General features: G+C 46.5%; 1 protein-coding gene across 1 annotated transcript; it reads left to right on the forward strand.

Annotated features, from left to right (window-relative positions):
• The first annotated feature begins 11787 nt into the window (after window positions 1-11787).
• Window positions 11788-24585, forward strand: LOC132592879 (uncharacterized protein K02A2.6-like). The gene is made up of 2 exons (XM_060281065.1): window positions 11788-15273; window positions 24493-24585. Exons 1-2 carry the CDS (start codon window positions 11899-11901, stop codon window positions 24583-24585), a joined length of 3468 nt encoding a protein of 1155 aa, XP_060137048.1. The 5' UTR covers window positions 11788-11898.
• Window positions 24586-26260: the final 1675 nt, after the last annotated feature.

The following is a 26260-nucleotide window of genomic DNA, read 5'->3' on the forward strand; positions in this document are numbered from 1 at the left end:
GAAAAGCAAGAAACTGAGAGGAAACCAAAACTGACACATTTACCCAGCCCTGCTTGGGATTTTCTTCAACAAACTATAACAGCATAAGACTACAAGAAGCACCACATTCCTTGATGTTTCCTTTACTGTACATATTATTTTCTTAAAGTTTTTGCCTTGATTGATATACACAGATTCTGTAATGGCCAGACATAAAAGTTCATTTAAACCTCATTCAGCTCACTTTCAAAAAATTGAGCTGTTACTGTTTGCACTATTTCAGCAATTTGCTCAGAGGGTCTCTTCGCTTCCCCTCGGAATAAAAGCACCTCTTTCTGCTGTTATTGTGCTGTTGTTTACAGTTATTATTATAAGGGGAGTCACGCCTGATTTGTACTGTTATTTTCAAATAGGTACCCAGCAGAGAGAAGCTTCGGCACCAAATTCCCGGTTAGCATAAAATCCTGGTTTGGAGCCCCACTCCTTTACTGATTAACCTACTTCATGGCTGACTTCGTTCCACAGGATCACGCTGTGCCCATGAACAGGGCATGATATAAACCAGTCAGAAGTCGGTTGACTTGGAGCTATTCCAGACTTTGTACTATTAATCTCTTGAAACTTCAGAGCAAAGCTGGACACAAATGCAGTAACGCAGTCCTTTCTATTAAGACCTCCCGTAGTCAAATCTATCCGTTCATGGGATACTATTTTACAACTTTGGACCCTGCCTCAGAAATGTGCAGGGCTGAATCTCGGTGAGGAGCTTGGTTTTATTTCTCTGCTATTTCACAACCCACTTTTGAAGCCTATAGAAGGACTTTGAAGCCAGTTTGCAATAATACATCACAAGGCTTTGAAGCCAGTTTGCAGTACATCACAAGGAACTGCTGCCATTCACAAATATAACAGCAACAACAGTGTGGCATTTGCAGAGCTCTTCCGTGGTGCATACGAGTTGCAGATTAAATTTAATCTTTCCTAAAGCATAATAATATATGACTTACCAGAGTGGTGTAGTGGTTAGAGTGTTGGACGAGGACCTAGGAGACCAGGGTTCAAATCCCCACTTGGCCATGAAACCCACTCGGTGACCTTGGGTCAGTCCCTGCCTCTCAGCCTATCCTACCTCACAGGGTTGTTGTGGGGGTTTAAATGACAAGGAGGGAAAGATTTACACCACCTTGCGTCCTTGTAGGACAAGGTGGATATAAATGCAACAAATAAAGTGTTTTAAAGCAGAGGTTACCAGTGCGTCACCTGTAGGCATATAGGCCCTCACCACGGCCACCCTGCCAAAATTAGGCTTGAAAGCATTTCGTTACAGCTGATATAATAATAATTAATAAATAATAATAATAATTTATTATTTGTACCCTGCTCATCTGGCTGGCTTTCCCCAGCCACTCTGGGTGGCTTACAGCAGAATATTAAAATAATCTATTAAATATTAAAAGCTTCCCTAAACGGCTGCCTTCAGATGTCTTCTAAAAGTCTGGTAGTTGTTTTTCTCTTTGACCTATGATGGGAGGGCGGGTGTCACTACCGAGAAGGCCCTCTGCCTGGTTCCGCTTCTCGCAACGAGGGAACTGCCAGAAGGCCCTCGGTGGTGGACCTCAGTGTCCGGGCAGAACAATGGGGGTGGAGACGCTCCTTCAGGTATACTGGACCGAGGCCGTTTAGGGCTTTAAAGGTCAGCACCAACACTTTGAATTGTGCTCGGAAACGTACTGGGAGCCAATGTAGATCTCTCAGGACCGGTGTTATATGGTCTCGGCGGCCGCTCCCAGTCACCAGTCTAGCTGCCGCATTCTGGATTAGTTGTAGTTCCCGGGTCACCTTCAAAGGTAGCCCCACATAGAGCGCATTGCAGTAGTCCAAGCGAGGGATAACTAGAACATGCACCACTCTGGCGAGACAGTCCGCGGGAAGGTAGGGTCTCGGCCTGTGTACCAGATGGAGCTGATAGAATGGGTTTCCATATGTGCTTGATTGTGCTGTGTATATGGTGCCTGCGAAATATTTGCTTTGCAAATGTTCCCCATGGGCTGTCGTCGGCTGCAGAACAAGCAAGCACGGGACGCTTGATTCCCTGCTACCTGCCAGAACTGGCCTGTTGCCCCAGGGCCACAGGGCTGAGAGGCAGGGCACAATGACCTTTCCATAGTTCAGAGAAACAAAGGCGATGGGTAGCGTACCCGACTCCTTGGAAACCATTTGATTGAAAGGCAGGAGGTAGGTAGGTGGGTAGATATGGATATGGATATAGAGAGATCACTAAAATAAAAAGACATATAAGTAAATAAATGGAAACTCTGGTTTCGCTGGTTTGATGAACCAAATGGAGTTTCCCTAAACCTTCATGTGAGTATCAGGACTGCATATGCAGGTGTGTTTGTTTGTTTGTTTGTTTGTTTGTATGGCAGGAGGGCAGGGATCTTGTGCCATATGATATGAGACTGTCCACGGCTATTTGTGAAAATAGTCCTGCCTTTCCATGAAAATAGTCATGGTGGCAAATAAAAACACCTGATTAAGAGTAACAGGAAGCCAACTCTCTTTAGGAGGCGCCCCACATGAAGCGTTTGACAGTATTGTCCTACTTGCCTTATTCTCACATACAGTGGTACCTTGGTTCTCTAACGTAATCCGTTCCGGGAGTCCGTTTAACTCTTCAAAGTGTTCGAAAACCAAGGTGCGGCTTCCGATTGGCTGCAAGCGCTTCCTGCACTCAATCGGAAGCCGTGTCAGACATTCAGCTTCTGAAAAACGTTCGCAAACCAGAACACTTACTTCCGGGTTTGCGGCATTTGTTGGGAGCCAAGCCGTTCGGGAACCAAGGTACCACTGTATACAAGTGGAGGTTAAGTGGAGGCACAGCTTCAACCGGGGTGGGAAATCTGTGGTTCTCCAGATGCCACCCTGGGATCCTTTGGGGAGGAGGGCGGTATATTCATAATAATGAGGGTGATGATTATTTTGTTGCTGTTGGACTTCCATATCCCTTCTGTTTCAGCCAACATGGCCAGGGGTCAGGGATCAAGGGGATAGTGTTACGGAGCTACAGGCATGGAATGTCCAGAGTAAGGAATTAAATCTTTCTTGTCAAAAGTAAACTCACAAGTTAGGGAAATGCAAGTCCTTCAATCCAACATGTCTAAGCTTCTTCTAGGTGTGAACCTGATGAGGCAGTTGCCGCAACAGCGAGGCCCCACTCTCAACCTCGGCTTATGTATCTCCCCTATCTGAGCTGCACTCTCTGATTCTGCAGCTTCTCCTGTCTCCAACTCTCTTTTCACAGCTGTTACAGGTTCTCCAATTTCACTGATCTCTTCTTCCAAGTCAGTCTCGGGGGGGGGGGGGGCTTCTCCCAGTGCCCACTCATCAGTATCCAACCACCACTCCTCAGTGCCCAGCTAGTCCCTGACAGATAATCTGGAAACATCTGGAGGGCTAGAGTGCCCCCCCACATTGGGTCCCTACCTCAACCACACCAGGCCTCCGCGGAGACAGATAACACACAAGAATGCCGTTGGTTTGCAGAGTCCCAAACTAGGTTCTTTGTCTCACTCAAGCTTCGGACTATGCTTTGGTTTATTCAGAGACACCTAATTACATCATCCTTAGGTGGAGTGGGGTGGAGATAGACACACACCCCCTTTCAGGTGTCTCCTATCCATTTAGATTACAGTGGTTCCCAAGCATTTTGAGGCCACTGCCTCCTCGGTTCCATAAACTCACCCCCAATGCCCCCTACCCTATAAAAAGCATTTTTCAGAATAGTGGTTTTCATGACCCACTATGTAAGATAATGACACAATAATGACACATTTATTCAAAACCCAGTTAAAACTATTTAGTTCAATTAATTCAACAACACTGATGGACTTGATCCAGTGATACCAGCTTTTCAAAGTCTGATGGTCGTTTACGCCTCCAGTGCTGCCCTGCTCCCCACTTGCTTCTTAGCACCCACCTAGGTAATCCCGCCCCCCACCCCCACCCCCGAGGCAGTACTTCCCACTTTGGAACTGATGTAGAAGGTTCGCTACTGAAAGTAACCAGCCAATCTCCCTATAAAAAATACTATTACGAACTGATAAGTGCTAGCATGATTAAGGCCAGGGGTCAGCAAACTTTTTCAGCAGGGGGCCATTCCACTTTCCCTCAGACCTTGGGGGGGCAGACTATATTGGGGGGGAGGAATGAAAATGAATGAATTCCTATGCCCCACAAATAACCCAGAGATGCATTTTAAATAAAAGGACACATTCTACTCATGTAAAGACATGCTGATTCCCAGACTGTCCACGGGCCGGATTAAGAAGTACTTATCCAATACGTTCTTTCCTCTTAGTGCATCAAAACTTTTTTCTTTGATTTTTATTTTAGTTCCCCCCCACTCTTCTAATTCAGTCAAATGTTACCATAGTCAGTGCACCTTTGCTGTATTTTTGAACGTACAGTTTGTATTTTATCCATTTTTCTGCAAAAAGTTTTTTGCGATTTGCCCTTCAGGTTGTTTGTTAATAGCACCCACACTAAAGGACTGGCAGGGACCCAGGTGGCGCTGTGGTTAAACCACTGTGCCTAGGGCTTGCTGATCAGAAGGTCGGCGGTTCAAATCCCTGTGACGGGGTGAGCTCCCGTTGCTTGGTCCCAGCTCCTGACAACCTAGCAGTTCGAAAGCACATCAAAGTGCAAGTAGATAAATAGGAACCGCTACAGCGGGAAGGTAAACGGCATTTCCATGTGCTGCTCTGGTTTGCCAGAAGCGGCTTTGTCATGCTGGCCACAAGACCTGGAAGCTATACGCCGGCTCCCTCGGCCAATAATGTGAGATGAGCACGCAACCCCAGAGTCGGTCACGACTGGACCTAATGGTCAGGGGTCCCTTTACCTTTACCTAAAGGACTGGCAAGATAAAATGTTAGAATTGGCAGAAATGGCATTATTGCCTACCCATGATTAAAGCATTCGCCGTCAGTGCCTCTGTCCAGACAATCTTAACAAAGCAAAGGAAAGAAGGACTTTCATAGCAGAGGGACTTTCATAGCACTCTCTAGTGGGAAATACGTGGACAGGAAGAGAAGGAATGTAAGAATTGGCATGTTTGTTCATTTCCTACAGATATGAAGATGCTGTTCCTCTCCAGCCCTTGACTGCTTGCAGCTGGTATTCAGTGGCCTCTGAACAATTTAGCCGTCATGGTTAATACCGTGTTTCCCCTTTTTTAAGACACCGTCTTATAACTTTTTTCCTCAAAAAAACCACAGGGTGGCTTATTTTCGGTGGGTGTCTTAAGTAAGATGCAAAGTGATACACAAAATAAGGAAAATATTTGGTGTGTTCAAGCAGTTTTGCATTTATTTCTATTCTGCTGCTGAGTCTAGTCTTCTTACAACACAAGGAGGCGGCTTGCCGGGTTGTCGCCCAGCAGCGCGCGCGGAGCGCCCCGAGCCTCTGGGAGCCGGAGGAGGAGGCTTGCTGGATCGTCGTTTCCCTTGTGTTTCCTTGATTTCCTAATCCCTTCTTATCCCCGCCCTGTCCCACCCTAACCCTTCCCCACCCCCACTCCCACCCCCTCATCCTCCTAGTGCCGTACCTTCACTGCGTGTTCCCTGCTGGGGGGTGCGCCTTGGGGGGGGTAATTTTTTCGGTTGCATAGGCTTCGTTGAGCGGCTTTTTAGCTGCTTGAAGGGGGAGCAGTCCAGAACGCTCCGTTTGCTTGCGCTGGGAGCGGGAGCGCTTTAGTGGCCGGGCTAATTTTAAGCTTTTGCCATGTTTTCCGTGCTCTAGGCTAGCGCTCTGAGCGGGAGCGCTCTAACCGCCACCAGCTACCGGTATTTGGGCGGCAGGGTGCCGTTTTCGCGCGCCTCAGGCCACGTGTCCAGTTTTAGGGCTGGCTTGTGGCGCCTTTGGAGGGGTACTGTTGTGTGCGGAGGCTTCCACTCCCTCCCCCTCCTTTGTTGAGTCCATTGACAAGCGGCTTGAACCCGCTTGTCAGCGGTTCGCCAGGCTTTTCCTTGTCTGCGCTCTGACAGCCGCCAGTCAGCTGGGCTCGGGGAGGCTTTTGTGACAGCTGCAGGTCGCGCCTTTTTTGCCGAGGGAAGCGCGGAGCGGCTCCTGGCTCGGTGGCAGCGCTTCCTGTTTGGTAGCGCCTCTCAGTCCTCCGCCTTGCGGAAAGCCTCCTCCTCCTCTTCCCCGCCCCAGTTGTCTCCTTTCCTCGCTCCCCGCCTTTTCTCTCTCACACACACACACACACAGAGGGAGAGACACCGTTCCGTGCGCACGGCCGCTCAGCCATTCTTTCGCGAGCGTGTCACAAACACCGCTCTCCTCCTCCCCCCACCCATCCTTTCTTGCGTGCGTGTTCATGCCTCCTCTGTGCGAGCACCGAAAGAGGGCCGAGCGCACGGTGCTTGTGCCTCCTCCTGTTTCTCCCCCCCCCCGCCCGTGTGTGAGGGAGAAATTAGCAGTTGAGGGCGAGGACGGATAGAGAGCTGCACGGCGCTTCAGCAGCAGCAACAGCAGCAACCAGTTCCAGGTGCTGAGCCGCGGGAGAAAGAGGAGGCGGTGCGCGGAGCGCCCTGAGTCTCCGGGACCCAGCCCTTTGAATCCTCCTCCTCCTGCTGTTGTGGCTTGGGGCGCTCCGTGCTGTGTTGCTGGGCACATTGTCGGTCCCGCTGCTGGGGCGCTCGGCGGTCTCATTCTAAGTGGCGCTGCTGCAGCAGCAGCAGTAGCCGGTTCCGGGCACCAACCCAGCAGCCCTCCTTTTCCTGCCGCGGCCGGCATGCTGGGTTCCGCTGGCTCGGGGTATGGCTTATTTTCGGGGTATGGCTTAATTCCGCAAAAGTGTAAAAATCCTGCTACGTCTTATAAAATGACTACGTCTTAAAATAGGGGAAACACGGTAGATAGGCCCATTCTCCATGGAGTACTATGCTATGCAGTCACTTGTTTTACTACTTTATGTGCCAGGCGAAAACGTTTCTCTACAACTAAGCCTTTGGCTGATTAACAATCTATCGCCTTAAAAGGTCGGTGTTTGTGGAAGGGGAGGGCTTCGGTTTCATTTTATTATGTATTTTGTGTTCTCGTTTTTGTATTTTTACATTGCAAACCACCCTGTGATCTTTGGATGGAGAGCAACATACAAATTTAATTAAGAACAACAGCAGCAGCAGCAGCAGCACTTATTTGGGGAAGAATTAGAGTTAGGTTATAGAAGAAGTTACAATGTAGTTCGTTTTGCTTGCTTTCATTTTTAACCACCTGCAAATTCTGCACGGTCTTATTCATTTCAAGATGGAGTAAGATTGGGTTGCCCGATCCGGTTCAGAATGAGTGCAGCACACATGAGTTATATGTTTTTGAACCTACGATAGGAAAGATTTATGGATTCCAACTGGAATAGCCCCACCACTCCAGAGCCCCGGATCTTGGTAATTTAAGCTAAATATAAATCCAGGCCAATGTGTAGCTTGACATGCCTGTGGGCCCTGTTATTCATCATAGCATTTTCTGCATGAATTTCTCTACAGTTATGAACTAGTGAATATGTTTTATAACTCTTCCTGGAATTGTTAAAATGCTGGCACGGGCACTGCAGCCCAAATTAAGAAGGTGTTGAGATAGGATGTGATATCATATTAGCTCTGTTTGAGCTGATAATTTACATGCGGAAATGATAATGCTTTTAACTGTTTCACCACCATTTTGTGTTTAAAAAACAACCGACAATCCTTATTAACTCAACAGCTGCAGCAGACATTTTAAAGTTGCCTGGTGAGAGTCAGAGTCTCGTCTTTTCTCCTTGGTACATGGATTGTGGTCTTGAGCTTAAGTATGGATTTGTAGGCACAACAACAGAAGTACACCAGCAAGCAATGGGTCTCTCATTTACATCAATATATGGTCCAACCTTATATGAGAGGCGGGGTGGGGTGGGGTGGGAATTCAGCCTGAGGATTGTATTCCCTAATGCACAACTTTTCAGAGACTGCGTGCTGGGAATGGAGAAGACCAGAAGCAAAATATGGGTGGAACCAGAGGCAAAAGCACACCCACCAGCAACAGGTGAGATTCTTACCTTTATACAATAGACAACATTCCAGCCCTGCAAAAGTCAGAGGTTTGTACATCCATACATCGTCTCTTCATCCTCTTCATCCAGGTAAGCATTGTCACAATTTAATAAAAATAACAACAATAATAACAATAATAACAATAATAATAATTTATTATTCATACCCCGTCTATCTGGCTGGGTTTCCCCAGCCACTCTGGGCGGCTTCCAACCGAATATTAAAAACAATACAGCATCAAACATTAAAAACTTCCTTAAACAGGGCCGCCTTCAGTTGTCTTTTAAAAGTAAAATACCGTAGTTGCTTATTGCCTTGACATCTGCTGGGAGGGCGTTCCACAGGGCGGGTGCCACTACTGAGAAGGCCCTCTGTCTGGATCCCTGTAACCTCACTTTTCGCAATGAGGGAACCGCCAGAAGGTCCTCAGCGCTGGACCTCAGTGTCCGGGCAGAATGATGGAGGTGGAGACGCTCCTTCAGGTATACAGGACCGAGGCCGTTTAGGGCTTTAAAGGTCAGTACCAACACTTTGAATTTAAGGGCACGTTCCAGCCAAACCAAAACACCTGCGGGTGCAAAACATGGCTGGTGAGGTGGCATGGCTTGGGGAGAGTCATACGGTCTGGACAGAGATGCCTAGAGGGCCACACTTAGTGGCCCCTGCCTAAGGTTCCTCATTTCTATGACCATGTGATTGTTTCAAGCATGGACAATTAAAAAACAACAACAAAGCAAAACAGTCCAAAACAAACCATTCTTTTAAAAAAAACAATTACAGTTAAAAACATACTTCCATCCAGTGATTTTGAAGTTGCCAGGAACAGAATTCTTCAGCCACCCAATGGCTTGGTAAACTTGAAAATCGTTTAAAGCATGGAGAAAACAGAGCAATTTTTGCCTGGTGCCTAAAGCTCGCTAAGTTTGACTCCAAGTGAACAGATACATGGACATCAAGATCAATGTGCCATAACAGTAGCATATTCAAATATTTTGCATCAGTTCAATTATCTCAATACTGCCATAACAGTTGCATTATATATCAAATCTAATTTTATTTGAAAGCAGCAAGCATTTGGGGGGGGGCACTGTGTGCTATATTTTCCCCTCAGACTGAAGCTGTTTTACCATCTTACATCTTAAGGTGGCACTGTAAGTAAAGATTCTGGAACTGAGCATAAAGGAAATTTTGATCACTTTTTCCTCCTTCACTGCTGTTCTTTGCTGTACAGGAGTCTCAACTAGCAGTGACTAACCAAAAAAGGGATATGGAGCTGTGCTTGGTGTGAAACAATCAACTCAGCATGCAGCAGCAGTGACTGCACAGCCAAATTTGATGCCAGAGATTATTAGGATAGGTAAAGGTAAAGGGACCCCTGACTGTTAAGTCCAGTTGCGGACGACTCTGGGGTTGCATGCTAATCTTGCTCTATAGGCCAAGGGATCCGGCGTTTTTCTGCAGACAGCTTTCCGGGTCATGTGGCCAGCATGACTAAGCCGCTTCTGGCGAACCAGAGCAGCACACGGAAACGCCGTTTACCTTCCCGCCAAAGCGGTACCTATTTATCTACTTGCACTTTGACGTGCTTTCGAACTGCTAGGTGGGCAGGAGCAGGGACCGAGCAATGGGAGCTCACCCCGTCGTGGGGATTCGAACTGCAGACATTCTGATTGGCAAACCCTAGGCTCTGGTTTAGACCACAGCGCCACAGATAAGGACTGCAAATAAAAACTGTGGTCATCACAATCCACCAACACACCTTGGTATTTGTGTATTGTTTTAGTTACCCCATCTGAAGAAGGAAGCTGTATAGCTGGAAAGTGCAGTAAATAGCAACCAAAATGATCCAGTTTCTTGGCGTACTGTATGTACTTTTCCTGCAAGAAAAGACTAAAGCGTTTAGGAAAATAGCAGCTGAATTTCTCCATCTGAGCATAAGAATAACCCGCTGCATTTGGCCAGTGGCTCATTTCGTTCTGTATCCTCTTCATTTCTGGGACTAACTAGATGCCTACGGGAAGCCCAGAAGCAGAACTGGATCATACCAACCAGCATGTGGAGGTGAAAAACTGGGACGTGCATCTTAAAGGGCCATGCTTCCATGCAAGTCAAGCGACCCAAGCAAAAATGTGACCCTGGAAGATGGGTTTTTCTCAGGACCATGTTCTTCCATGAGAGCACAGTGTCAAAAAAGTGTGTTTGGGGGCACTGTGTGAGATTGCAGTGCCCCAAAACATATGTGGCACCCGCCCTGTGGAACGCCCTCCCAGCAGACGTCAAGGCAATAAACAACTATTTTACATTTAGAAGACAACTGAAGGCGGCCCTGTTTAGGGAAGTTTTTAATGTTTGATGCTGTTCTGTTTTTAATATTCGGTTGGAAGCCGCCCAGAGTGGCTGGGGAGACCCAGCCAGATGGGCGGAGTATAAATAATAAATCATCATCATCATCATCATCATCATCATCATCATGTTTTGGGCGCCATGCTCTCATGCAAAAAAATTTAAAATGGGATGTTTAGGGAAACTTTTAATATCTGAAGGAATATTTTATTTTAATATTTTGTTGGAAGCTGCCCAGAGTGGCTGGGGAAATCCAGCCCGATGAGCGGGGTATAAATAAATTACAGTATATTATTATTATTATTATTATTATTATTATTATTATTATTATTATTGCAATTGAATGGCCTGCACTTTCCTCTCCCCAGCTGAAGCCATTTCCTAGAACTAGTCTGTCTTGTTCAGCATGTTTCATCTCGTAAATTATAATCCCAGACACACAGGATCAGAGATTTGGAAGGGACTACATGTGTTGTGTATTGAGTCAAAGGATTTTATATCTGCATTACTATTGTCTGTATGTGCTTTAGGGTAAAGTAACTGCCTTTTGGTCCCAGAGGGTACAGCTACTATTGGTTCATTTAAGCTGCTGTATTTGGATCCTCTGTCTTATTGGTTTCCTCCAAAAGGCAGCACTGTGATTGCCTGATATTGTTCCCTCCAAAATGTATCCCTTCCTAGCTAGTCCCCTGTCCCTATAAATGTAGCTTTCCTCTCCTCAGTCTTCAGTCTTGTTCACTTTAATAAAGAGCTGTTACTAGAGAACTGTCTCCAGCATGTTTTGTCAAGAGAGCTGAAATCACAAACCCCACGTCACAACAACTGGCGACGAAGGTGGGATCCGGAATGCTGAGGAGCGGTTAAACACAACCCTGCCTCAGAGTCCGGATTGCAGCTGAGAACAAGACTCACTGGCCAGCTGAGAAGACGACCCTGCCCGCTAGGACAATGGAGAGTCCAAGGGTATTGGAGCCCTTCCAGCCATCAGAGCCCCACACCTGGGAAGACTATGTCGAACGCTTCGAGTTCTTCGCAGTGGCTCAAGGGATCACCGATGCCAGCAAAAGAAGGGCCACATTCCTGAGCTACTGTGGGCCCGAGACCTTCAAGCTAGCCAAGGCATTACTTGCTCCAGCTAAGCTGAGTGAGACATCTCTCCAAGATATTCTTGCCTGCCTAACAAGCCACTTGGCGCCTACTGAGACCAAGATGGCCCGGCGGATGGAGTTCCATAAGAGGCAGCAGCGTGCTGGGGAGTCTGTATCCACATTTCTGGCTGAACTCCGGAAGCTCGCTCAGCACTGCAGCTTCCAAAATCTGGAAGAGACTCTCCTGGATCGGTTTATTGGGGGTCTGAGCAGCAAGAAAGCCAGAAGAGGTTACCCTTGCTTCAGCCTTGAAGGAGGCCACCGCCACGGAGAATTATGAAAGAGAGGAGCTTGATGCCAGTCGCAAGGCCACTAAGCCACAGATAGAAGTTGCGCATGCCATGGACGAGCTAGAGGCTACTCCAAGCCAGAGCCCAGTCCGTGGGGTTGAGTCGGTGCGTCAGGCCTGCACAGTGCACAGAGATCGCCGAGGCAGTTGCCCAGGTTGTGGCGGAAACCATGAAAGGAAGAGTTGTCGTTTCAGGGATGCTATCTGCCGGACGTGCGGAAAGACGGGTCACATCGCCAGGGTCTGTAGATCGGCGGCGTCGGGAGCGACAGGAGCACCTAGACTGGAGCATCGCAGACCGCCCACAGCAACTCGTTTTCTAAAGGACTGCCACTACGTAACGGAGATCAATGGGAGGGCCGTGCAGTTTCCAGCGCAAGGCAAGGCACACGTCAAGGTGAAGATTGAGGGTCAGCAGTGCGACATGGAGGTGGACTCCGGATCTGCATTCACCATCGTGTCAGACCAGACCGCGAAGACATTCTTCCCCAGGGGTAAGTTGCCCCCTCTGGAGCCCTTTCCGGCAACCTTGCAGTCGTACTCAGCAGGCCGCATCCATGTTATGGGAATGTGTGCCGTGAGAGTACAGTTCCGGGACAAACAGGCTGTACTCAAACTGGTGATTGCGAAGGGCAGTCGCCCCAGTCTCCTGGGCACTGACTGGTTCCCTGCCCTGGGACTGAGTATCTCAGGGCTTAATTCAATCCAAACCTGCCCTGAGATGAGCGAGGTATTATGCAAGGAATTTGCTGGTCTCTTTAATGGAAAACTGGGTTGTTATAAAGGGCCCCCAGTTGACTTCGAGTTGGACCCCGGGGTGGCTCCAGTCCGACTCAAACCAAGGCGAGTCCCATTTGCACTGCAACCCAAGATCGAGGCAGAGCTGGATAAATTGGTCAAGCAGGGAGTTCTCTCACCCGTGGACTCTGCTAAGTGGGAGACTCCAATCGTCACGCCCCTTAAAGCAAATGGGGAAGTCAGGATATGTGCAGATTACAAATGTACTATCAATAAGGCACTCAGGGGAAACTCATACCCCATTCCAGTTGTATCACATCTGTTGGCTAAACTGGCTGGGGGCAAGGTGTTCGCCAAAATTGACCTGGCACAAGCTTACCAACAGCTGCCAGTAACCCCACAATCAGCGGAAGCACAGACTATTGTCACACATAAAGGGGCGTTCAGAGTTAACAGATTACAGTTCGGAGTTTGTGTGGCCCCAGGGATTTTTCAAGGGCTCATGGAACGCCTGTTAAGAGGTCTGCCGGGGGTCTTGCCATTTTTTGATGACGTTTTGATTGCTGGAAAAGACCCACAGGAACTGGTTGCGCGTGTCCGTGCAGTGTTGCTCAAGTTCAAGGAGGTGGGGTTGCAACTGAAAAAGGAAAAATGCAGTTTTGGGGTGCCAACGGTGGATTTCTTGGGGTTTAAAATTGATGCGTCAGGCATCCACCCCACAGATGCTAAGATTAAGGCCATCATCGAGGCACCACGACCACAGAACAAGACGGAGTTGCAGTCATTCCTGGGACTTATTAACTTTTATCATTCGTTCTTACCCCAGAAAGCTTCGGTAGCTGAACCATTACATAGACTATTGCAGAAAAAGAATGTGTGGCGATGGGGGCGGGAGCAGCAGAAGGCTTTTGACTCCTTGCGAGGAATGCTGAGTAGCAGGAGCGTCCTTGCTCATTATGATGAGTCAAAGCCGCTGGTCCTGGCATGTGATGCCTCTCAATACGGTCTGGGGGCTGTGCTGAGTCATAGGGAACCGGATGGGTCGGAAAAGCCCATCTCTTTCTATTCCCGTACGTTGTCGCCCACGGAGCGCAACTATGCTCAAATTGATAAAGAGGCACTGGCTATTGTGTCCGGAATCAAAAGGTTCTATGATTATTTGTACGGTCGCCAATTCTCCATTGAAACGGACCACAAACCACTGTTAGGGTTGTTCAACCCAAACAAACAAACGCCACAAATTCTCTCCCCCAGAATGTTGCGTTGGTCAATATTCCTGAATGGGTTCCAGTACACCTTGACCCATGTGCCGGGGAAACAATTGTGCCATGCTGATGCGCTGAGTCGCTTGCCCCTTCCTGGCGGGAGCAATGAGGATCCTGCTCCGGCGGAGCACATTATGATGCTAGAAACACTTCCGGGGGCTCCTGTAACAGCTACGGATATAGCTGAGAAAACGAGGAAAGATGCTGTTCTCTCCCGTGTGCTCACTTGGGTGGGGAGGGGGTGGCCAGGTGGTCCGCATGAAGAAAAATTCAGGCCTTATGCGACAAGGCAGCACGAATTGTCCATGCATAAGGGTTGTCTCCTATGGGGAGATAGGGTGATCATCCCAGCACCACTGAGAAACAGGGTTCTTGAGACGCTTCACATGGGACACCCGGGAATGGTCAGGATGAAGTCGCTAGCCCGATGTTATGTGTGGTGGCCTGGAATGGACCAGAACATAGAACAATGGGTACGAACATGCAAGGCATGCCAAGAGGTGCGGCCAGAAGTGGCCAGAGCACCAGTCCACTGGTGGGAGCAGTCCAGGACTCCCTGGAGCCGGCTGCACATAGATTTTGCGGGGCCATTCCAAGGGAAGGTCTTTTTGGTTATCGTTGATGCATATTCCAAATGGTTAGAAGTGGCGATGGTCCCTAGCATGGCATCAGCTGCCGTAATCAAGGTGTTGAGGCAGCTGTTTGCTACCCACGGGTTACCTGAGACCATTGTATCAGATAATGGGGCAGCTTTTGTATCCCAAGAATTCAGGGCATTCTTGGCTGATAACTTCATAAGAGGGGTCACATCCGCGCCCTTTCACCCATCCTCCAATGGGCAGGCTGAGCGCATGGTAAGAACAGCCAAAGAATCCATTGCGCGCTTAATGGAGGGTAACTGGTCGGCTCGCATTGCGCGAATGCTATTTTTGCAGCATGCGACGCCGTGTACTGCGACAGGCAAGTCGCCAGCCGAGCTACTCTTAGGTAGAAGACTGGTAACGGTGCTGGATTATGTCCACCCAGATAAAATGCCAAACCGTAATTCAAGAGCAACCCCCCAGGCTGAGACTGACACAACAAGGTATCTCGCCCCTGAAGATCTGGTCTGGGTGAGGAACTATTCACGAGGTCCGCGGTGGGTGGCTGGTGTGATCACCCGGGCTAGTGGACCTGTGTCCTATTATGTGACCTTGGAAAATGGGCAAGTTTGGAAGAGACATATAGATCAGCTGAGGCGCCGGGCGCTCAGCAGGGAGGAGTCAGATAATTCATCACTGGCTAATGACGCACAGCTGCGAGACCAGAGTGAAAATGGTCCAGAGGTGCAGTCACCAGGGGCTTCAGCAAATGAACCAGGGTCTGCTAGTCCTCATGATGACGAGGTACAGGTTGGGGACCCTGAGATGTCTGGGACTCTATCTGTTCCTGATGAAACCCCTATAGCAGCCCCTCCACCACAGGTAACACCCAATCCAGAACCTGCAACACCTGTTGTCAGGAGATCAGGTAGAAGTTGTAGGACCCCACAGTACCTGAGGGATTACGTCTGCTGTGCTCACTAGGGGGGGAGGGGTGTTGTGTATTGAGTCAAAGGATTTTATATCTGCATTACTATTGTCTGTATGTGCTTTAGGGTAAAGTAACTGCCTTTTGGTCCCAGAGGGTACAGCTACTATTGGTTCATTTAAGCTGCTGTATTTGGATCCTCTGTCTTATTGGTTTCCTCCAAAAGGCAGCACTGTGATTGCCTGATATTGTTCCCTCCAAAATGTATCCCTTCCTAGCTAGTCCCCTGTCCCTATAAATGTAGCTTTCCTCTCCTCAGTCTTCAGTCTTGTTCACTTTAATAAAGAGCTGTTACTAGAGAACTGTCTCCAGCATGTTTTGTCAAGAGAGCTGAAATCACAAACCCCACGTCACAACAACATGTGTGCTTCAGACTGACCCCTCAAACTGATAACGTGATATTCCCACAGTGAGAGATTCCTCCCCATGTATCAATCTGCAAATAGAATTCCCATATAACGAAATGTTGGCTAGGAGGTTGTGCAGTTCATTATTCACTCAGTTGTTTCACAAACACACACTCTGTGTACATTCGGTTTCTTCCAGAATGTTCAGCATTCGCCAATGAAAGCTCCGCAAAGTGCCGTCATCTTCTTCCCCCTGCTTTTGTTTACTGGAAAATATTTCGTGGCATTTTAGAGATTACAGATGTGGTAACACTTTATGTTAACTGTCTTATTTTAATTTATGTGGTGTTACCATTAATAATGCATTCCTTTGCTGCTTAAATGGGTGGTAGGAAAGCCTAAAAGGAAAGGCATCTGCGGAATTAGATGCTGTTTTTCCGTTTTAATCTCTCAGGAAGATTTTTTTAAAAAAACAAGGTCTGTGAAAACATGTTTCTCAGCACTGAATTTGTGGTGGTGAACCTGCACTTGTTGGGAACTACATGTTAGTTGCAGAGCCCGCCTCACGCGTTCGGATGCCTTAAGTGGCAAATGGATCCAACCCCTCAAGATGCAAAATACCCAAGGCTGTGGTCAGCTTCCTTTGCCACCTGAGGGAGAAAACACCATGAATGTGTTTCATCATCCCTGGCCAGCGAAGTTACAACAATAGCTAAACAATTAACAATAGTTATTTGGTTATTCATAAAAAACTAGTGTCATTCAGCCCATTTAATAAACGGGCGCTAGAACATTCGGCCTTTTTCGGTGGCGGCGGCGGCGCGTGGGGAGGGCGGCTGGCCCCTTCCACGGCCGCCGCTTCGTCGGGGCACTCCGCTGAGCCCAGCTGGCCAGCGGGCGCCCAGGAGAAGGCCGCAATTCGGCCTCTTTCTGCGGCGGCGGCGCATGGGGGAGCCCAGCTGGCCCCTCCCATGGCCGCCGCTGCGTCAGGGCGCTCCGCTGTGCCCAGCTGGCCAGTGGGCGCCCAGAAGGCCGCGATTCTTCTGAGGACTGCAAGGGAAACAGTAGGCTGAGGGGTGGGGGTGGGGAGTTTGTGTGTGTGTGTGCGTGTGTGCGTCAAGTCTCTGCGTCCAATCCCTGTGTCCGTGGGGCACATGCGCAGTAGCGCGGACACAGGGACACAGGGACTGGATGCAGAGACACTTGCACTTTATTATATAGGATACTAAAAACAACAACAACAACCAAAACCCACAAAAATTTGCTGCCCTTTCATGAAGCTTATAAATCAGCTACCTGAGGCAGCTGCCTCACGCTGCCTGATAGTAGGACTGGTCCTCGTGAGTCCTAAGAAGCTCAAGGAATCTTTAACCTGAACCTGTAACACAGAGGAAAGTGACCACACAATTTGGTCTCAAGTAAGGGTGTGTTTGTCCCAGTATGATGAGCTGGACTTGGAAGAAAAGGGGAGCAGTGCTTGCCCAGTACAATTTGGTCCCTGAGACAAAAAAGACATCTTCCCATGTTGCTAAATAACTGAAAGAAAGGTTATTGATCTTGAATTGTGTCCAATATCTGCTGTGAGTTGAAAATTTAGATATTGATGGAAGAAAGGATGGCAAATTACACAGACAAACAGCAACTTGTGGTGCCTTTAATGGCACACAGATCGACAATGAACAAGAGCAGAAACATTTCACAACGTGGAGCAAAACATTTATTGATGGATTTACCATATTTTGAGCAGTGCAGTCAAGGCAGCCCACAGTTTAAAATGATGGCTTGCCATTGATATTATTATTATTATTCTTATTCTTATTTAGCAAGATTTATGTGCTGCTTTATAAACTAAAATAAAAATTTCTAAACTGTTTACATAAAATGCTATAAGATATTCATTAAAGATAGCAAGAAAAGTAAACTCTGAAAATAAGTAGACTTAATAAAATTATCCAGATAAAGATAAAAGGTTTTTATTATTATTTCATAACAAACTTTACCTAGATCAGCCTTCCTCAACCGGTTGTCTTCTAGACATTTTGGAGTACAGCTCCCATTATTTCCAGGGATGATGAAAGTTGTAGCCCAAAGCACTTCTGGGGAGAGGAACGGCAGTTCGGCTGTTTCTCTGTTGGCTCTCCACTGACAGGAGACAATCATGTCTGACTCCAGCCGTGGCAGGTTGCATATACCTGTATGTGGAAATAAAACCATATGCTGTAGGCTAAAGGCACCACAGTCTTCACTAACTTTCATCCTGAGGAAACTGAGTAAGTAGTGAAACTCCCAGAGTCTCTCACTGCTCAGTGATTGGAATGGCGTGTAAAAATATATCAAAACTGAATGCACAAGGAAATCATTTGTCCATGAGGGTACTGAGGGCTTAAAGCCAAGTTTTCGGAAGGGGAGTTTCCCCCTGGCTTTCCACTTTATCTATAAATCAGACATTTTGCCATGTGTGTTACTAGCAGGCCAGTAACTGCTGCTCTCGTGCTTGTTTTGACATTGTTAATATTTACAATACACATGTACATTATTAGGCTTGCAATGGGTTCCCATATGAAGAAAAATAACTGAGAACAATCATTTGTTTCCTAGTGGTACTCTTGACAAATCTGGGTTATGTTAAAGGCAGGCTAGCCAGATCAAAGTTTCAACATAAACAACAAGGAAAATGTCAGAATACAAAGTATTAGTTATATTGGTGATGATAATAATCAGGTATGCAGAAAATCCTTTAGGATAAGAAATATGTCTCCCTCCCTCTTCTTTCTTTTTAAAGAGACATTTGGCAACAGCCAACCTACAGCTCATCACAGCTCTGATATATTACTGTTTTGCAGGGTTGTTGAATTCATTAGGGGCACAATTTAGAGATAACAAGGGAGCATGGTGGCCATCCAATTGCCCCACCTTGCCTGACATGTTTTAGGCTGTTATACACACCATACATTTAAAGCATATGGCTTCCACCGAAGAATTGTGGGAACTGCAGTTTTTAAAGAATTCTGAGAATTGTACTTCTGTGGGCAGTAAACTGTGGTCAGTTCCCACGATTACAGTATTTGCGGAAGCAGCATACTTTAAATGTATGGTGTGTATATGCAGTCTTAGACCAGATATGATTACATCTCAGGAGCATCCATATATTTTTTCAGCTCACTCATTTGATTAAAAAAAACAAAACTTGTGAGGGATACCTACACTGGCCTGTTTCCTTGGTAGGCAGCATATTTCAACAATACAGTGACTGCTGAACCAGAATTGTTGTGGTTTTATGCTATATTGAAGTATCCAGAACAAATGCTCTTAAAATATACTGCCCCCCCCTTAATATATCTGAGAGTGTCGATTCAAGGAGTCCTCAAAGAAGAACCAGCATGGAATAATGTCCTCCCAGTGAGAGACAGGGGCAGGATCTATGCTGGGGCCTGAGCTTAACTGGGGGGGGGGGAATTGAGATAGGGCTGAAAAGTGGAAACATAGCTGGATGGTACTGTGCTACAGTTAGAAAATTGGGGGGGGGGCGGAAGGGGACAAAGTAGGGAGAGTGGTGGATAGGTGGCGAAAGGGTGGGAATAGGGTGAGGAGCAACAATGGTTTATTTTCTGATGGATAAAGATGGTCCGAAACTGGAACGTTTTATGGAGCTGGTTGATGCATCTGGGAGATCCAGAGTCCAGGGGAAGGGGGGGGGGTAGAATTAGATAAAAGTGGTTAAAGGATATTATGATAGAAGAAATAATATTTGAATGTATGGAAAATTTTGGGGGGTATAAATTATGAGGCTAAAGGAAGAATTAGAGATGGATGGGGAAATAAATTTAGATTTGGATTAATTAATGAATTATAGGTTGAGGATAGTCGGTGTTTTTTTCCCCCTTTGTGTAGACTAGAATTGGTTGTGAAATAATGGAAAAATTGCGTTAGAATGATTTAAGATGATAAAGGGAAATTGCTTAGTTTGGATTTAATAAATGGACCCAGTGTGGGGGGAATCAAGGAAGTCTACAATGTCAAGTTAATGTAAGAATTGATATGTTTGTTTATTATTATTATTATGTTTTATTTTATTTTTATTTTTGCTTTTTTGTTTTTGTGTTGAAATGTTTGAAAATCAGTAAATATTATTTGAAAAAAATATATATCTATATATCAAAGAGTGGGCTTTTTACAATCTTGTTGAAATTTTTGGCTCTCCACACTTCTCCCCCTCAGGATTTTTTTTTCAGCCAGAACTTGCCAGAACTCAGTTCCGGCACCTCTCAGGTGGGCACCATTTACATTATGAGAGACCAAGGGAGGCATTCATGATGAGTTCCAGCACCTATTTTTCTAGAAAAATAGCACTGCTTACCCTGCTTTGTAATGGTGCCCATGTAACCTACTGTGTCTATAGACAACAGTCCTTTATTTTGAAGGTTCCCCTGTTTTTTAGGGTTCTCCAACCAAAATCTGGTTATCCTATAAGGAACCATAAAAAGGATGAGCATGAGCCGTCAAGTTGCCCATCAACAGCGGACAGCATCCACTCAGCAATGAACGAATGTGTCCCAATTTCCAGGGACATCCCTTATTTTAGAGAAGCCGTCCCAGTCTCTGATTTGATCCTGGAATGTCCCGCTTTTCCTTAGGATGTCTCTATTTTTATTGGAGAAATGCTGGAGGGTATGGAGTTACCTGACCCCCAAGCTGTCTGAAGTCAATCTTGTATAGGGAAGGTTTTTTTAAAATAATAATAATAATTAAATAAATATGTTTTTATATAAGTTGGAAGCAACCCAGTAAGATGTGTGGGGTATAAATAGTAAAATTATCATTATGGAATGGGACGTCCCTATTTTCATTGGAAAAATGTTGGAAGGTATGTGAAGAGGCACAGAATTCATCTATCTTTTAAATGATAGTAATTATTTCTACATTTGCATCTACATGTATAAATTACCATATGCAAATATTGTCCCTTTTTTGGTGATGCAATTTTATTTAATTTTGGTAAAGTGATGCAGAACTTCTTTTTTGGTAAACCATAAATGGCTACCCTATGAAGTGGACTTCTCTGTGAAAATGTGAAGTGGGTTATTAAGTTATTTGCGCAACTATCCTTCTGCTAAAGAGCAGAGCGATTTCCTAGCCCTTGGTAGTCTCTTTTCTACAGGAATATACATAATGTTCTTGGGCTATATTTATATGTTGAGGGCATTCTGACTGTTGGAACAATCTGAGAACCAGTTTTAGTGCAGAATTTCAACTGAGGGTCACCAGAACTTAGCTACCTAAAGGGTTTTTTTCCCCCATCAGATGATAAGAGTAAGTTCCCGGAACCTGGCCATTATCAGGAATTATCCAAGTTTCTTATTAGCCACTCTTCTGCTGAGATTCTCAAAGTGGATTACAACGTCAAAATAATAAATAACAATCATTACTACAAGATTCCAATAAAAAGACAAATCACAGCCAAAGCAGGATAAAATGCCAACATAAAACCACTAATAGAAATTTAAGCCGTCAAGAGTGGCCCTACCATTAAGCTTCTTCAACCCTGTCAAACCTCTGTTTGGTTCTTTTCATCCAACGGTTAAATATCATTGGTGATAGTTATATGACCATTTCTGTCACATTTGGAGGAGAAACACAAAGATGTTTTAGTGTGTGACAAATGCAGGACATATAATTTCTCTTTTTCCTTTTAATTTGCTAGAGGTGCCTCTCACTTAGCCCTGAAACCATTAAACCAGTTACTTTCTCTCAACCTAGTCTACCTCACAGGGTTGTTGAGAGGATTACATTGAAATAGGGAGAGAGACTTGTATGCTGGATTGAGCTCCTTAAAGGAACTTGAACTATTCATCAACTTGATGAATAGGCTAATAATTTATTTCATTGAAATTTAATAAATTTGTTCAGGTGTAGATACTTTTATTATTATTTTGTTGGCCACTCATTAGACAGAGAGATTTGTGAATTCCTAAAACTGAATTCTGGGACCATTTATTAGTAGGAGTTTTGTTTACCGCTAAAGTGATCCCCTTGTACTACTCTGAAGTAAATGGTTTTGAGATTGCTGCCAAATTGTCTGCTCACAGCTGACATGGTCGGGTCTGGTTCCTGGGCTAAAGGCCAAGCCGAAAGCATTCTGGGCTCAGGTCCAAAATTAAAATCCAGACCACCCTGATGATATCTCATCACAAAACCCTCCACCAAAAAGCGAGTACAAAAAATGTACTGCTTGAATAGGCTCTGAGTCTTCACACAGCTCTAGTGTTGCTATTCAACATTGGTCCAGTCTTGAGACTATAGGGAAGATTTCCTGAAGAAGTTCAGGGATAGATTTCATGGAATTAGGGTTGCCAGATCTTCAGATCAGACCTGAAGTCTCCAGGTTTGCCTGGCCTCCTTCAGGTGGCAAGTGGGGGGCTTGAATCTCCAGGTGGTCAAGAGTACCTTTAAAAAATCATTAGGAAGACTGCATATGCAGCTTCCAAGCTTCAACTGGCCAGGAGCTGCCTGCAAATTATAACAAAGACACTGGGGAGGGGGTGGGTGGGATCTGTCCTCCTTCACTCCTTTCTAGTCTCTGTCTCCAGGACTTGCCCCTGTGACAATCACCAGGGGCTGCCCCCAGGCCGCAGGCCCAGAATGCTTCTAACCTAGCAACCCTATGTGAAAGAGAAAGTTTTGCAACGGACTTCTTGTTTATGCTACACAGCTGTGGCTCAATAGAGGGACAATAAAAAATGAGAAGGACCTAGACCAGAGTAACTTGTGAGATGCATAAATAAGACTGCTACCTGCCACCCCAATCTCCGAGCGGTGCGAGATTCCAGAGGTTCCAGCTGTTTACCCAGGGTCTGAGTTTCCTTTTGGACATAAGGCACATCAGAGACAGTGGTGTCTTTATGATATATGATTTATGTACACATCCTGAGTCTATGATGGAGGGATTTCCAGCACTGACGCTCCAAGAGGGCCTTGTTTTTCCTAGGCTGCAGCCTAGGATTCAAACAGAAACCAGTTATCATGCTCTGACCTTTTCTCTAGTTTGCCTCCTTTAACGGAGTGCAACCTTTCCCCTGCAGCTCACATCCTGTCCCCAAAAAAACTCTACCTCAAACTCTGCCTTTGCCTTCTAACTCTGAGTTAGAACATCTTGCTCAGAGCCCCCTCTCTTTGGCTTTCCTAATGGGTCATCACCTCCTTTTTTCTCCTAATGGCCCATCACCTGAGGCAATTTCCTCATCAAGAAAATGGCCTGTTTTATTTTTCAACATTTGCTGAATCCAGGGGTTCAGTGCCTGGCACCCTGAAACTTCTATAGCAGGGGAGTTTGGCACTCACAAACTCATAACAATACAGTTCTTGGCGGTGCTTTCTTTCAGCACCACCATTTCAGAATTGGAAGCAGAGGCTGAATGAGACTGTACTAAGTCTTAGCTTAGGTTTACAGAGCCACATGACTCTTGGATATAAGATTAAATTGCAAGCGGAACAACAAACACACTCCCCATGTGTTTTAAGAGTATTTGTTTTGCTTACGTTTAAAAAGGAATACATGGTATGTTATGCTGATCGCCAGATGGCGCTGTTGTATGTGGTCCTGCTGATTTCCCCTTGCCTTCAGTATTCTGTCCAGTTACTTCTGAATAATTGCAACTAAGATTATCCACACGCTTCAACATCCATTTTTGGCTGAGGGGAGAAAGTATCTTATATCAATCTTGTGATGCATAATTTATTTTCTACACAGCACTGGTAAAGTCTTAAGTCCTGCAACAGGAGTATTTTTTTACAGCAGCGGTTCAGAAATCAAGGACTGGACTGGATGCAGAAGCCAAGTGGACCTGGCGGCAGAGAGACATCAGCAGCGTGTGAAGCTCGTTTGACTTGAGCATCACATGACAGGAATTCAACGGTATCATTACTGTATTGTATTCAGGGCAGCACAGTGAAATCATTATGCAAGTTTCCTTAATTTACTATTTGTTCCTCTCTTCTCCCTTTCTTATTAATTTACTTTAAATATTTAGACCATTTTTATGCCACTATATATATATATATATATATAGAGAGAGAGAGAGAGAGAGAGAGAGAGAGAGAGAGAATATATATCTAAGGAGTGTACAAAAAAAGGGGAACAAATGTTGCAAAAATAAACATTAAATCCATTAATATGAATGATTAATCAATATAGACTGATAGTAACTCCTTCTCCTTCTGAGGCATTTCCCCACTCAAAATGGCTCAGCCTCCTGGCTCTCACTTGCGGCCCAATCAGACTCACAGATCATCCTCCGAAATCTGACAACAAAGAGGCTTCCTGGCATAGGAGCAAACTCCAAGGGACAGAGGTCCCTTCAGCCCCTCCACAAAATATTTGAGGGGGACAGCTCCCCCCAAAAAAGTTGATGAGAATTGCCATTCAAATGGTGTGTGTGTGCCACATCTTGTGATCAATTATGCAGGGTGGGGCTTACCTGAGCCAACCCACCCCACCCCACCCCACCCCACATATTTTACTCAGGTTGTCACTCCTGGAACCTGCCTCACTCTAGGCTTGCTTTTTGTGGACAGGCTCTGAAATGAATGAAATGGCCATAGCTGTGTCCCATTCAGGACTCAGTCAGCTGTATTTTCACACACCTGGTCACAGGCTACAGGAGACATAGGTTCCCAGGAGGTCCCAATGACAGTAAATACTCACAGTTTTTTCTCTGCTTCCTTCTCCAGCTGCTTCAGCACAACTCAGCTACAGGACAACTCAGCTTCCGAATTCCACCCCTTCTCCCCACCTATATTTACACTCGTGAGGAACCTGTCTAGAACCCAGGATGCTTCCCCTCTCATTCTTTAGCACTGCTGACTCTGAGCCATTGCATTTCTGCAATCAGCCCAATGCAGAATTCCAAAGGCTGTCCTGGATGTGGTGTATTATATAATAATTATATAATAATTATTTATACCCCGCCCATCTTTACGGGTCCCCACCACCACTCTGGGCTGCTTCCAACACACATTAAAATACATTAAAATATCACAGATTAAAAACTTCCCTAAACAGGGCTGCCTTTAGGTATTTTCTAAATGTCAGGTAGTTGTTTATCTCTCTGACCTCTGATGGGAGGGCGTTCCACAGGGTGGGTGCCACTACTGAGAAGGCCCTCTGCCTGGTTGCTTGTGGCTTTACTTCTCACAGTGAGGGAACTGCCAGAAGGCCCTTGGCACTGGACCTCAGTGTCCGGGCTGAACGATGGGGGTGGAGACGCTCCTTCAGGTATACAGGACCGAGGCCGTTTAGGGCTTTAAAGGTCAGTACCAATACTTTGAATTGTGCTCAGAAACGTACTGGGAGCCAATGTAGATCTCTCAGGACCGGTGTTATGTGGTCCCAGCGGCCGCTCCCAGTCACCAGTCTGGCTGCCGCATTCTGGATTAATTGCAGTTTCCGGGTCACCTTCAAGGGTAGCCCCACATAGAGCGCATTGCAGTAGTCCAAGCGGGAGATAACCAGAGCATGCACCGCTCTGGTGAGACAGTCTGCAGGCAGGTAGGTAGGGTCTCAGCCTGTGTACCAGATGGAGCTGGTAGACAGCCGCCCTGGACACAGAATTAACCTGTGTCTCCATGGACAGCTGTGAGTCCAAAATGACTCCCAGGCTGCACACCTGGTCCCTCAGGGGCACATTTATCCCATTCAGACAGGGAGTCCCCCACACCCGCCCGCCCCCTGTCCCCCAGAAACAGTACTTCAGTCTTGTCAGGATTCAACCTCAATATAGCAATGCCAAATGCCCTGTTGTCACATTTACTGAGAAGTGATGTGTAAGGCAATCGCAGCATGTGGCCTGCTGGCCACTGAGTTTGCACCTCATTCCTTCTGTATCGGGGCAGCTACTACTGCTGCGTATTGGGGCCTGTTCATTGACAGGATTAAGGATCTGGGCCGCTGGAAATCTGAAGCATACAAGGGTTATGTTTGGATGCGGCGCTGAGGTGCAGTTGCTAATGTTGTTTTGTTCATTCCTAGGTCTGCCTACCCTGCACATCTGGATAGTCAGGCACAGCATTGTCCACTGGGTCAGCAGGAGGGCGGCGGAGTCTGGATTTGGACGCAGGCTCGGAGTCCCCGACCACGTGAGTGTCTCCTGGGTGTCAAGACGAGGAATGCATTGGGAGCAGCTTCTCCAAATGGTGCGGGCGAAGGTGTCTGTGGAAGGCACGCCTGCGGTGATGGTTGTGCAGCTGGGCGAGAACGATTTGCCAGAAGCTCCCGGCTTGAGCCTGCGGACCCGCATGCAGGAGGACTTGGAGGAGTTGAAGGCAGCTCTTCCTGGACTCAAAATATTTTGGTCGCAGCTGTTGCAGCGATGTGTGTGGCGTGGAAGCCGATGCCCAGCTGCCACCGAGAGGGCCAGGAGGTGCATCCAGAGCGCAGTGACCAAGAAGGTTCTGGTTTTGGGCAGGACGGTGATCCGTCACCCGGGCATTACCTTCCGTG

Source organism: Zootoca vivipara, chromosome 12, assembly GCF_963506605.1.
Source record: "Zootoca vivipara chromosome 12, rZooViv1.1, whole genome shotgun sequence".
Taxonomy (NCBI): domain Eukaryota; kingdom Metazoa; phylum Chordata; class Lepidosauria; order Squamata; family Lacertidae; genus Zootoca; species Zootoca vivipara.